The following is a 14,278-nucleotide window of genomic DNA, read 5'->3' on the forward strand; positions in this document are numbered from 1 at the left end:
TCATGATGTAAGAGAACTAGGAACAGGTTGCAGGGATTTAAATTCACAGCCACTTTTACATAGTATTGCCATAATGATGAAATTTATTCTACAGATATTTAAAGCATGCTTACTTTGGCCCAGGCAATTTCTGAATCTAGATCAGAAAGCAAGCTCTCTGAAGTGGACTTCTGCACAAGCTCAGCCTCAGTGGTAGCTAGCCACTCTGACAAAGAGGCAGCCTCTTTCCTCATTTTGCGTGCCAGCTGGGATGCTCTTTCGAGGTCTTGTTTTCCTTCTGTCACCTACAAAAAAAACAGAAAGGAAAAAAGAAAACAAAATTAGATTTTAAAAGATAGCAAAACCAAAAGTGCTAGCCAGCTAAAATATCCACCCGAATATATAAAATCCTTGCATCTTAAGACTGTCTTGCATTAGGAAAGGACCCTGAAAAGTCATTTATGAACATCTGCATTTTACTATACAAAGCAGAATATATAAATCTAGTATAATTTTAAATTAAGATACACTTAAAGGAGACAAAGAAGCCTGCATACCAACTTATTTATAGTTAGTAATCAAACTGATGTTTAAACTTTGTTTATTATGATCCTTTAACTGAAACTCAAGGGGATATAGAATCCAGTCAGTTACTCACACAGGTACAATTCAGTTCCTTTTTGTATTTTGATAGACCTGCTAGCAGAAAGCTGTAAAGAAAAAATTCACTGAAAATCTAGTCTGCCCTTGAAAACATCTCAGTAAAGTGAATATGAAATCTGATGTTTGCTGCAGTATAATCAATTCTATTTCACACTGGCTACACAATTAGTTTGGTCAAACTTTAACACAGACTTGAGAATAAATCCAACCATAGCAGTCAGAATCAATTGACATTTCGAAAAATTGCCTTCTGTCTCAGCTCAGTGTTTGCATATATTTATTCAAAATAATGCACTCTTTGAAGATCTAAAAAAAAAATAAATTCAGACACAAACAAAATCATAACATTATACTGCAAATAACACTGCCTTTCTATCCTTTCCCAATTTCTCGTCTACATGCTTTCCGAGTTATAGATGTACAGGTTCCACTAGAATATACACCTTCGTGAATGTTCTCCACTTTACAACAATAAAATATTTGCTAGGGCCCATTTCAAGATATTCCAACAATGTAATCTGGCCACTTACCCACAGCTTCATTCACAGTGCACTGAACAGGCATGAGTCTGCTTGGGCTTCTGTCTTAATTTAGGTAGGAAAAGAATACCCTATTTCCCTCCTGCCCCCTACGGGTTTAACCATTTTTTAACACTTCACTTTGATAAATAACTAATCAAGTACTAAGAAAATTACTCAACTCAGTATTTAATGCACTTCATGGGAAATATAGGTTTGCTTGCATTTTCTACTGCATACTGAGAGCAACCCTTTAGATGGATTACAATTAGAAACCATCATGACACCTCCTAAAAAAATTTACATTGACTCAAACTTCTCATATGACAATCTGATAGTAAATTATCTTGCAGGCTGGTTTACAGACAAGAGAAGGTACAACAGTGCTCAAAGACTTTAATGAATATCAGGCCAGCTTCGCCAGAATGATGAAAGCTCTGTGAGCCTTCCTTTCTTCAAGCCTACCTCCCCTTCAGGAACACTCTGTGAGCACAGGGGTCTTGCACAACTACAGGATTGTTATGTGTAATCTTTAATCTCTCAACTGATTGCTCCTGGATGTGGCAACTAGCTTATATAGTATCAACTTCATAATCAAACTTAAAAAAGCATCTAACATCAAAACAGAGAAGGGAATTTATATGCAGACAAATCTTCATATGTACATTTGTTTTTCTTACCTGTGCCCCCAAGTCATTGTAAAGAAATTTCAATGCTGTCAGTTGTTCATCCATCCCTTTGGGATTATCTGTCTGTTGTTTCTGTACAATTTGCCTTCCTGTCTTGATGACAGTTTCAACCTCCAACTTCACCTCACTGAGAGTCTTATAGAGTTTCTAAAAACAAATACGTATATTGGTGATCAATTTGTAGTGCAGATTTTCAGACTGTTTCATTTGGGGACCTGACCATCAGATTGCACTTAAACTCTGAGCTATGGATGAAGAGCAATGTTTGCCAAGAAGATTTCAAACTCCTGACGTTCCATATTTTATTCTAGTTTTAATTTTCATCCAAAAAAAGTATTATTCCAATAATTTAGCAGTATTTACTCCATATCACCACCACATGTGGCAAGGCTAACATTGCGATCTGTACTCGATCTTATGTATAGTATTTGTTTTGTTCAAATACTAAGAACCAAGCAAACTTGCCCCTAGAGTGATGCTTCTCCGTAACACAAGGATAAGCCAGGGAGGGGAGTTTATAAAAACTCAGCTGTTCCATCACATCTGTGATCAACAATCCACTACTTTTATGTCCACATTCTCACCCAGAAGAATTAGAGGGTTTTAGTTATCAATTGTTCTGTTGGCATTTTGCAAAGAGTTGTAACAGTTCCATCAGGACTTTGCTAAGCAAAGTTTTCTCAGGAGAGTTTAGGCGAGAAATAAAAAATAAAAAAAACACCCCCAAGCATGAGTTAAGAACATTGCATACTTACCATGCACCTGTCCAGATGAGCTTGGATTACATCTGGGTCAGTATCCTTCACATCCAAGACATGAAGTTCTCCTTTTACACCATCCAACACCCGCTTGCAATCCAACATGCGCTGCTCAAAATTGGCTGGTTTCTGGAAAAGCTGATACTTTGTAGATACTTCACGGAGTTTTCTCTGTTTTAATGAATATTATAAGATTGTTTTACATTAGCATCTCCCCCTGCAGATTCTAACCCACCTCTCATGCCACAACTCAATATACATGGCAACACTATTTGCCAAGCCAAATTCCATCACCTATTCCTAATCTCTACCTGAGGTGCAAGAGAGCTGTAATTCTGTATCATACACTTTCAAAATATCCATTCTACTAAAATACAGAGACTTTCTGAATTTCAGCATTTATCCCATGATACTTATTAAATTTAAACTTCCTTATTCGATTCATCTAGTGCTGCTTGTTTCCTAATGAAAGCATGTAAAAGCATATACTATTTACTTCTGAGGTTCGGTTGACCGCACCAAGCAATTTACAGGCTGACAACAGCAGTGTATAATTGAAAACCAGAAGCTCTTCACATTTAAATTCTTAGTGCGACTCGTATTTTTACCTGCAAAGCATCCAGCTGAGTTCCACCACGGGGAGACCTGCATTCAGGAGAAGCAGGAGGGAAAGAGCGAGCGCTTTTCTTGAGCTCCTCGAGGGTGGATTCATGAGCTGCAATCTCAGCTTGAATTTTCTGCCACGTCATAGAAACAGGAAAAAAAATGTTACAAAATTGCTTGCAGAGACAGGAAGAGGAACTTGCTAACCACCTACTACCCACCAGAAGTAAATCCACTCTGTAAAAGTTAAACAAAGTTTATTTTAAATATTCTGGCTCTGGTGACAGCTTGCTAAATTGAAAGCCGTTAAGATTGTTATTCAATACAACCTTCTTAAAACAGGAAAACAATCCAGATAACAAGAGATACCACCTAGTACATCAGCACACGACTGAAATGAAGCATTCATGAATTACTAAGTCTAGGCTGAGCACTATCATGAGATATTTCAAAATGTTTTGTAGTGAAAAGCTATACTGGAATACCTGGGCCTCCTGGGGCATCTGAAAGGCATCTACCCTATCAGTCAGGTAAGATGTCAGCTGTCTATCCAGCTCCGCTAAGTTTTCCTGCAAGACCTGCAACATGTGGTTGGTTTCTCGCATGGTCTGAAGCTGCTGTTCCAAGGCGATCTGCCTGCTCACCGCCTGAGTGGGACAGAAAGGTAAGACAAGATGGAGCAGTAATTCAATACAAATTATATTAAACTTTCCCAAAACAAGGTGGGGGAGACCCAAAAAATCCTATGCCAGGAGGACTGTCTAAAAAGAGCAAAATCAAGCCCTAGAATGCAGCAATTTTTGAAGCCTGCTGTGACTCATACCAGTAACTGACAAACAATGGCATAGGAGAGTTCTGCTGCTAGCTACACAGGATAGTGAAAACAGGTCTCTCCTATCACCTCAGGAAGAAAGTATTCTGTTAAAAATATACCGGTTTCAAAAACTAGCTAGTCAATGGGAATCAGGGACTTGGTAATACACTACAGATCAATATTGTTTGATGTGTAAACTTGCACATTTTCTTTCAAAACAATAAACCCTGTCTTTCTGTTACAGTGTGAAAACAGAGGTTCACAGTTCCTTCCCTCCACTGCCTCTCCCTTCAGCAGCAAAACGTCTAAGTTCATCCGCAATGTCACTACTTGCATGGGAACACAAATTCCCCACTATCAACACATGCACAGACCACTGGGTGCATACACACACATAGATGTGGAAAGTTGTCAACAGCCCAGTATGTCAGCACTGCAGCTGCCAAAGCAGATAGTTTTTATATGGGAATAAAGTACTGTCGTAACAGGAAAAACAATAGTGAATGCTAACTTAAATGACAGCACATAGCCCCCAGCTGAGGGCACTGCATTCATGTTGCTCACTGTAAGGAGGATGAACTGAAATTCCCTCTATGATTACACTTTGGCAGTGACAGAAGAATAGCACCCGTCCTACAATTTGGCAGGGGCCTGTGTTACCAGGATACAGAACACAAGTTACAAATTTATGCAACCTGAAATGCAGCTAGTCTTCCTCTACTTATTAAAACCAGAAAAGATTAGACTAAAGTATGAGAAGAGGAAGGGGACAACATAATAGATGGGGAATGAGAAGAATGTTTTTCTTCTATTCCTTATTTCAGTGTGACTTATTCCTAGCTATTTCAAAGAGAGAAAGTGTCACTTATTCGTGTTCCTCATTTTTACAGTTAGTGAGCAGCTCACCTGTATTTATGGCAGTAGGAAAAGAATATTAACCTCAGTTATTGAACTGTCCCCTTTGAGACTGGAATTGTCTTTTTGTCAAAATTACCTGAGGGTCCCCGCAGTGCAAGGGTGTGCAAGTGTGCAAAACAAAACCTGTCTCAAGTCAGGGAAAAAAAAGCATCTGCTCTTAGGGCATCATTCCAAATTGAAAACAGCTGACAACATTGTGAAGCTTTTTCCTCTTTTCCTGTATTGCAGTCCTGTATCTATGAATCCAGTTATCTAACAGGAATCATTTCAGACCACTGAGCTGAAAAACCCAGTCTACTTCAACCCTGCCCCCAAATTCTTACCAAGTGACTCAATTCCTCATAGCGGGCATTGAAAGCCTCCAATTTTTCACTGATGATATCATCAAGAATCCCTCCATCAATCAGTGTCTGCCCAAGTTCCCGAATCTGGGTTCGATTATCAGCTGGATGACGCAGGACTGATTCCAGAGACTAATTAGCAGAGAAAGTTTTAAAGGTCAAGATACTGAATATTACTGCATTTTCAGAGGTGGAAATCTGGCTGCACGCACAGAAATTTTACACTTCAAATGACTTGAGAGTGCTCTAAAAAGATGAATTAGTTATGGCTTAATCCATGATGGCACAAGGCAAATGCAGTGGTCATTTTGCTTTAGATAATTAAACTTCACAGCACTTCTCGCCTATTCATATCATTTCATACTACCGTGCTGGAAGGAATTAACCAGTTGACACAGGACAGGAGAGAGCATACAATTTTATCATGGTACCAAGTATGGCACAATCATGTACAGCAAAATTCAGCTTTTGGTGGAGGATCTTACAAATATCCATTCTAGATTCAGAGTAATACGTTCATTTAACCTGAAGAATCAGAATATTCAACACATGATTCAGTATTCTACTGAAATGTAGAATTTATGTTTTTTTTAAACGGAGCTACCAGAAAAGTTACCAATCTGAGAGAATGACTACAATACCTCAAGAGCATCATTGACAGCATCCAACTTATCAGGCAGATTTTCTGTCATTTGCACCCTTTCTTCCAGACTGTTTAGCCAAGCTGTTTCTAAATCAAGATACTGAAGCAGCTCAATCCAACAGGACCATACCTCCTAGGAGCAACAGAAAAAAACATAAATTAGCCTAGAATGCCAGGCATAGCTCATATACCCTATGAACAGCTTAAAGAAATTATGTTTCTGAGACATTCACCTAAAATAGGCAAGTAGAAAACATACAAAAACATGCCATGGCACAGTAAGTTCTAGGCAGAAAAACCTGCAACTATAGCAGCAAGATAAAGGGAAATATGCAAAATACACATAGAAGTCTCTAAACTCATGCTAAAATTATCAATGGCATCCAGATTCTTATAATGATTTAAGAATGTAACAAAATGCATCCACTCCTCTTGAAAGATAGGACATACACAACCTACCCCAAATGATAATCAACATGTTCTAATTATCATCATGTTTCAACCTTTAATCTCTGAGAAGTTTCTTTTTGTCATTTTGGAACATGCATGGATGGATAACAGAGCTGTGAGACAAGGTTACTTGTTTGCACAAGTGTTGATTACAATACATATTATAAAAGTAAAGTTAGATGGTGTCTCATGAATTCCAAGGATGTCATCTCAAGGGAAAGTAATCTTGGAAAGGAGCTGCAGAAAAATGCGTTTATGCTGAAGCTACTAGATTCAGTGACAAAATAGAACATTTTCAGTGTCCTTCTCCACTCCTCTTGTGCCACCTGCCTCCATTTTACTAAGCTGAGAGCTATCATTCTTACCTCCAAAGTGTGGCATTTCCCCCGGATCCGATTGCACAACAGCTGGTAGTTCTCCAGCACAACGTTCAGCTCGGTCGCCAGGTCCTGACCACTAGACGGCACTTTGGCAGCCAACATCTTGATGTTGTCTTTGAGAATCTTCACCCGCACCTCTTTCTGCAACACATCCTCCTTTGCTCTCTGCCCAAAGAAATGTATTACACGATCAGCCCTCAATTGCTATACAGTCAGGTATTCACCACTCAAACCAAAGATCAGCAGTTTAACCTTGGAAGTGTTGCTGCCAAAGTATTCTTGGGTCTGAGCACAACAAAACATGGCGCTAACTTGCGTGGAATTCAGATTACGTTAGTAAGCGTTGAAAAATCCTATTTTATTAAACATACAGACATATTTACCATTTATGGTTTGTTCATTAAAAATCCGTGACTCAAAGCAAAAAAGATTAAGTTCAGTGCTATTTATATGCTAGCTCACAGATATGAAAAAGAGAAATGAACCAGAGAAAAAAAATAGAGGTTTGCTAAAAAGAAGCATATCGGGGAGAAAAAGGTAGGGTGAATTTACAGAAGTTATGAGTCTCCAAGCTCAGTAATTATCTCCCAAAGTTATCCAAGAAAGATAACATAATTACCCGGGACACATGCAACTACGAAGTTGGGACTTCTCCCACAGCTGTTGGGTGCGCTAGAGGAACATGCAAAAAGGACAACCAGAAGAATTCCTTCAACCCAACTGCACTCAGAGGAGCTTGGTAGCAAATGTACAGGATAAGCACAGTACAACTCCCAACACATGGGCCTGGAGAAATCATATTATCAGTTGTCGAATTTTGCCCTAACCAGAATTCAGGAAGCAGGATAGCTGGAAAACGGATCACGCAGACCAGTCCGAGCCTCTCTCTGTTGAGACAACTAGAAGGCTCCAGAAATAGAGACTGTCCTATATGTCTTTCTTTTCAGGTTTCAAGGAGTTTTATGAACTTAAAGTACCTCTGATATATAAGGCACTGCACTTTATGGTAGAATTTAGTACATGACAGCATTATTGTTGCACATATTGTTCGTGAGGTCTTCTAAATGTAAGGCAATCAAAAAAAAAAGCCAGTTAATGGAAGGGCAAAGAATGGAAAATCTGGGGAACATTTTATGGCAGGATTATCAAAAACCACCTAGCCTCATCTTAAACCTACTCCTTCAAGTGTCAGCAGGAGTTCCACTCTCTGTTCAAATGAAAGCAGAATTAGGCAAGCTCAGAAGTTTTTCAAACCCTTATGCAAAAATGCTCCTGGTCAAATATACAAAGAGTGTTCTTTCCCAGTCCTAAAAGTAGTCCCAGCATAATATTCTTACTGCAAATGAAAGAGGATATGCAAGTGTTACAGTAAGCTTACTGGGTCACTGACATATCTGCCAAATTTAAAAGTACAGAATATAATCTGGATTTGACAAAGGTAAATGTGCTCAAAGTCTCTCAGATTTGCCAATGAAAAGAGGGTTCTTTCTTTTCTTAGCTTGTGTTCAGCAGGCTGTCAGACTATGTGATCTCAAATGGCTTCAGAGGACATGAGTATATTAAAACACTTGTTAAAGACGGCTTCAGAAAGCCCCTACAAAAAAGAACAATTCAAAACTTCAAATAGATTTGTCAAAGCACTTGTAAGGGAGAAAAAATTCTTTATTTTATGCTCCATCGAGTAACAGTGTAGTGGATGCTCATTTAAATAACGTACATACAAGTCAAAACATTTGTGAAGATATGCCTGAACTCTCAGATTTAAAACCAGAGAGAGAATTATTGTTTACTCTGTACATACATCCAAGAAAATTATCTATTCAACTGGTAATTTATAATGAGACAAAAATAGCTCCTTCCTCTCCATTTTTTTTGGCCACCAGTCCCAAAATTAGAGAAGCAGGGGTCAGCATCACCATTTGCAACAGATGAGGAACACAAGATAACCTTACAACTGAACTGTTTTAAACTGCTTTTCTAAATGTAGAGTTACTATATCTAGGGGACAAGAAACTGAAGCCCAACAGCTAGAAGCAGAAGAGTATGTTTACACAACCGCTAATTTAGACAGGTATAATATCACCTTTTCTTTCTTTCTCAAGTTTCATCTCCTGCAATAAGTTTCCATATTCTTAGTGTTTAATATGCTATACATAGCAAGCCTGGCTCAACAGCTGGGCAAGCTGCTATTCATTATGAAATCCCTACCCCTCGTGGCCAAATAAAACATCTGCTTTTATAGTTTGTGCTTTAAAAACAAAAATTCCACAAAGCAAAGCTGAAAAATACCACTAATCTTGTCATGACCTGAGCTCCTTTCCACATAGGTAATAATTCCACAGAAGGTGAGCCCCCAAAGCCATTAAATTTTGTTTCTCTTTAATCAGGTCTCTACAATGACCTTCTATTCCTGACCTTCATTTCCTCCACCGCATTCTCTAGCTCTTCAGGGGACTTGTATTCAAAATCTTTCTCCAAATATTCTTCTTCAGCTTGGGTCATCCATTCTTGCATCTCTGCCAAATCCTTCTTCAGATTTACAGCTTTTTCCTGACTTTCAGACAGGCGATTTTTCTGAGTAACGATCTAGAATCCAAGGTGGAGAAAGAAACAGCAGTTTTGTTACTTAAATGTCCTTGTGTATGTGAAAAACCACAAGTCTTTGTTAAAACATTTTACTACCAAAATATTTTCAGGCCTTTTTAATTAACAAAAGACTTTTACTTTTACACACACACAAACTCATGATCCCTTTTTAGCAGATCAAAAAAATCTAGAGATGAGAGAGGGAGGAAAATTACCGTTTTTTCCTCATTGCATGTAAACTGAAAACAATCCCTGGAAAAAGTCAGACAAAAAAACCCTCTTCTGATCACAAGTATCATATAGTTAGATGTCTCTTTATACAGAGCACTAAGACACCCTTCAGGCCTCGCTTCTTTCCACAGCCCAGGCAATCTGGATTCTATATTAACAGCAAGGTTCTCCAACACAGGTCCTCACCAGGCATTGCAACTAAAGAATTATGTTTCTACAGACAACAGAAAGCTTCCACCCAAAAGAAACAACCAAATGCACCAGACTGAAGTGGTAGCCTATTTATAGCCATTTATTTTTTAAAGCTGCTTGGAAGCAGGCAGAAATTACACAGGGCAGAATAATATTCCAGATTTCAGGAACAACACAACAAAAAGGTCAGACTTCCCTCCCACCCACCCCAGAAAAAGCAGCATGAGGCAAAGTGAACAAATTAATTTTTAGTTACAAACAATTAAAGAGCTCACTCCTTCCAGTTAGGTACTGAGAAGTGCATGTATTCAAACAAAACTACTGTTGCACAGGTGTCCCCTCACATATTTGCACTTCTGAAGGACTCACTGGGCCAAGCTGGATTTCAGCCACTTTGACAGTGGAACAAGTAAAACATACTCATCCCACTGCTTCACCTCTTCGCCATCCTACCAATGCCACACAACCGAACAAACAGCTGCAGTAACAAGCAAGCACTAGCAACGTATGGAGAACTCACCTGTTTGCTCAGTTTCTCCCATTGAGTCTGGCAGTCTACTAGCCTAGACTTTGCCCAAGTATTTATGCTTGCAATAGGCTGAGCTCTTAAAGCAGACTCTACTTCTTTCATCTCTTTCAGCGATGGTTCAATCGTCTCCATTTCATTGACAAACATCTGAGCACACATCAGAGAAAAATGAATGTTCTTCTTTAGCAAGACATTACATAAATTTATAGGATACCAATAATTTTGTAGTTTTTAATTATTCCAGAGACACTTTAATAAAAAAGCAGATTGATGCTGTGTTCAATACCAGGCTGTTTAAAACAATCCTTCAGTGACCCAAAACATCAGAACTATGCAACTAAAAAACAAAATACAGCTTGCCATACACAGCGCAAACATTCTTGCATGCCAAATGTCAACATCGGAACAACGCAAGTTTGAAGATTATGTGCACTAAATACCCTGATGTTTCTGGCATACCTCAGACTCATTCTTCTCCCCCCCCCAAAAAAAAACCCAAAACATTTGAAGGTGCACTGTAATTACTTACTATAAGATGAAATTCTACCTATTTGTGATTATTATGTGCCACCAGCTAGGAAGGAATCTTACTTGTAAGGCACATACAATTCCAAAACCCTAGGAGTTTCAGAGTTATTTGCTTGTTATTTTTATTGCCCTTGGCATTTTAATGCAGAAAGCACTTTTCACTCATAGATTCAATTCCCTAATCACACAATTAGGAAAAATACATAAACATTTTCAGAGGAAATAATGTCAACTTGTAGATGAGTATTTGTAAATACGGTGAAGACCTTTGAAAAGTACTAAGTGTTATGGCTACACACAAGGAACCAATTAAAGTGTGCCCTGAAGAAAGATAAGACAATTTTTCTGGCAGGCTTTATGGAATATGCCATGGACAATATTTAATAATGCAAGCAAAATAATAAAGAAGAGATGCTAGTCATTTATTTCAAAAGATTCCTTAAAAGAGCAAAACTCACTGTGCACTGGTCAAGTTGTCTTTGAAGTCCTTCGGTATCTCCTTGAACAGCCTTTTCTGTCATTAAGAAGTCTTTCACACCATCCATCCACTTCTGAACGACTTTTGAATCAGCCTAAATCAAATACAGTAATGAAGAGTTGATACAATGCCATGATGAAGAATGTATGGCTGTTGCATTTCAACTTCTAGCAGTGTCAAAAGAATATTCTACAAGCTGCTTGCATTGCCTTGGTTTTGAATCGGACCACCTTTGGTTTAATTTTTGGTTTTGGTTGTTTGGGGGTTCCCCCCCCCAATTTCTCTGTTCTCAAATTTATATGAAAATTAAATTCACAATAGTCATATTCTCCCATCCATGCCACAGCATGGTTTAATTAACACTGCACTGCTCCAGGCTACCTATCACACAAGAAACATGGGATCAAGTAAGGAGGCAAGCATGGCTTCAAGAAGTATGTGATTACCCTTCACATGAAGGACCTGGCTGAAGGCTGGGAATAGCTTCTGTTGTCAGGAAAACGCTATGTATAACTGCTTCCACCACACTTGTTTGAGAGACATATTGCACTCCAAGGAAAAGAGAGAGCCCTGTAGAAATATATGTGGGGAGAAGAGATGGGGATAATGCTAGACATACCTGACAGGTAGAAGCTATCCTGCGAAAGCCATTCGCCTTACAGAGAAACACGAGCATAAAAGGAAAATACCACAGAGGATTAGACTAACCACTAAAAAAAAAAAATCTAGCTGTTTGAGACCAAGAGCAGCTACTGTACTCACTACATCAATGCACAGGGGGGAAAAAAAGTAAATACATACACAATTTCAGAGTTATCTGACCTAACATTTGGCAGTTGCCTTATATCCTGTGATGAGCTAGGTGGGGAGGGAGACAGGAGGGTTGTCATCTCCTTCCCATGCAATTGTGGATGTTCCCAAACACCCTTACAAACAAAACCACCACAAACTTAGAGCAGGAAGAAAGTTTTTCCTTATCCTTGTTCAACTGAGTTATATGATTGCAATTTTTTAATAATATAGTCAGACTTTTTTTAATCGACATTTTTTGACTGGTTGTGTTTAATAGATGGCATCTTTTTATTCTGACACAATCATCACCACAGAGCACTGTTATTGAGAAGCCAAGTAAAAGCTCATCAACTTCACCTTCTACTCTGCATGACACCGAGGAGGAAAGCACACACTTTGTTTCCTTAAAAACCCTGCAATAACAGTTGTTTCAAGATCAATACATTACACGCTGCTTCTCAAAAATACATCTGCACTAATGAAAACCCATTAGACTAAGATCATGTTTATTTTTAGGCCAATGCTACCATTAGAGGTCGAAGTCATGACATTTTCTTCATTCCTTTTCCATTTTGGGGGAATTTCTTACAGCTGATTAGCCTGAAAATCATTTTCCAAAAAACAGACCCCAGGAAGCTTAACAGTGAACCATGGCTTAATGTAAAAAATACATATTTATACAGGCTGCCATTTGACAGGGCATTTTAGTATATACCTAATTTAGCTTGCTTACAGTAAGTTACTTACATAAGTAGCTGAAGTGAATTAAATGGAATTACTCACAAAAGTTAGGCACACATTTAAATAGCTTGCTGAGTCACAAGCCAAGTCTACAGAAGTTTAATGAAGTAACTGCTTCTGCACTGCACAGGTAAATAATTGCCAATGGTCAAATACCCAGTGTAGGTTGTTGATGTACAAGAGCTCACAATTTTTAGACACAAACTAAACCACTGGATCAGTTTCTAAAGTTTATTCCAGGCACGAACAGAGATCAAATGTGCTGAATTTTAACTTGTTCGGTCCTAGAAAAACCACATGATGTACAGCCATGCAGTAGATTTAAAAGAATTGAAGGTGATACATAATCAAAGACACAGCAAGCCACGCATTATTAGAGGTATGATAACAGAGAATAGAAGATACAGAAATTTTCTTCTAGGAAATACAAGATGCAAAACTGATAAAATGAGCCTTGTCTACTTTTCCGATCACATGACTATTACAGTCTCGCAGTAAAACACAGATCATGTCACTAATGCACGTGTTGTCAGCTTCAGGGAGTCTCTGTTATATCACAAATCAAAGAAGGGCCACCTAAGCAGCAGAACCCACAGGCAGATCTGCTCAGACTAACAAGGACATTTTAAGCACCATTCACTTATCTGCTCACTGTTAAAATGAGAATACATTCAGTTTCTTTCCAAAAATCTAAATGTGAGGAGTGCTGTTTTGGGAAATGCCAGTTTTTAAAGGTAAATTAGGAAAAAAGAAACATTAAAGATAAACCAACACTTGTGTGTAGTTGCACACGACCACATGTTCTCCAAGGGTTGCCGCTCACTTACTCTTTTTTTTCCTTTTTTTTTTTTCCTTCTCTCCCCCACTTTTAATTACTTTTTTTTTCCTTTAATAGCCAGACGCTTCAGCTCCTCTCTTAACCAAGGAAACACTGCCTAGCCATTTTCCAAACTAATCTTGTGTCTGGTATCACATCTCCAGTACTGACCCATTCAGTGTCTGCACCAGGACCATATACCTAGTCTCCCGTATCAATCTTTCTTGCAGTGCAAGTTCCATCCTGATCTGTCCAATGCCGTCCACAACATTTTTTATTCAACTTGCTCCACATTTTCATTTTTATTCATGCAGTGCTAGACTACAAAAATCTCTGTAAAGATTAGTACCACTCCTTCAAAAGGAAAAATCAGAGAATATAAATACATGACTGTCCATCCACTGACAGCTTTATGAGACATTTAGAAAACACAGGAACTATGTACTTAAAAATTCAGTTCATGAGAAAACACCCCCACTGTAAGCTCCATATTTCTACAGATAGCACCACTACATATTTCTTCCATTTTCAATTATTTAATAATTACTTCCATTGTTTCTTCTGCTTTAATTTCTTTTTCAGCTTCTGTACTTCTTTTTAAGGTAACAGGAAAGTTTTTAACACATCA

General features: G+C 38.4%; 1 protein-coding gene across 2 annotated transcripts in view; it reads right to left on the reverse strand.

Annotated features, from left to right (window-relative positions):
- UTRN (utrophin) overlaps positions 1 to 14,278 on the reverse strand; it is a 418,084-nt gene that overhangs the window by 278,802 nt on the left and 125,004 nt on the right. For both annotated transcript variants that reach the window (XM_076333919.1, XM_076333918.1), the window contains 11 exons: positions 11,281 to 11,394; positions 10,286 to 10,441; positions 9,172 to 9,342; positions 6,742 to 6,921; positions 5,925 to 6,059; positions 5,266 to 5,415; positions 3,696 to 3,857; positions 3,216 to 3,344; positions 2,605 to 2,778; positions 1,841 to 1,996; positions 114 to 284 (listed from right to left, as the gene is read on the reverse strand). In XM_076333919.1, the coding sequence (XP_076190034.1) occupies positions 114 to 284; positions 1,841 to 1,996; positions 2,605 to 2,778; positions 3,216 to 3,344; positions 3,696 to 3,857; positions 5,266 to 5,415; positions 5,925 to 6,059; positions 6,742 to 6,921; positions 9,172 to 9,342; positions 10,286 to 10,441; positions 11,281 to 11,394 (1,698 nt within the window). The remainder of the gene's footprint in view (positions 1 to 113; positions 285 to 1,840; positions 1,997 to 2,604; positions 2,779 to 3,215; positions 3,345 to 3,695; positions 3,858 to 5,265; positions 5,416 to 5,924; positions 6,060 to 6,741; positions 6,922 to 9,171; positions 9,343 to 10,285; positions 10,442 to 11,280; positions 11,395 to 14,278) is intronic.

Source organism: Aptenodytes patagonicus, chromosome 3, assembly GCF_965638725.1.
Source record: "Aptenodytes patagonicus chromosome 3, bAptPat1.pri.cur, whole genome shotgun sequence".
In the NCBI taxonomy this organism is placed as follows: domain Eukaryota; kingdom Metazoa; phylum Chordata; class Aves; order Sphenisciformes; family Spheniscidae; genus Aptenodytes; species Aptenodytes patagonicus.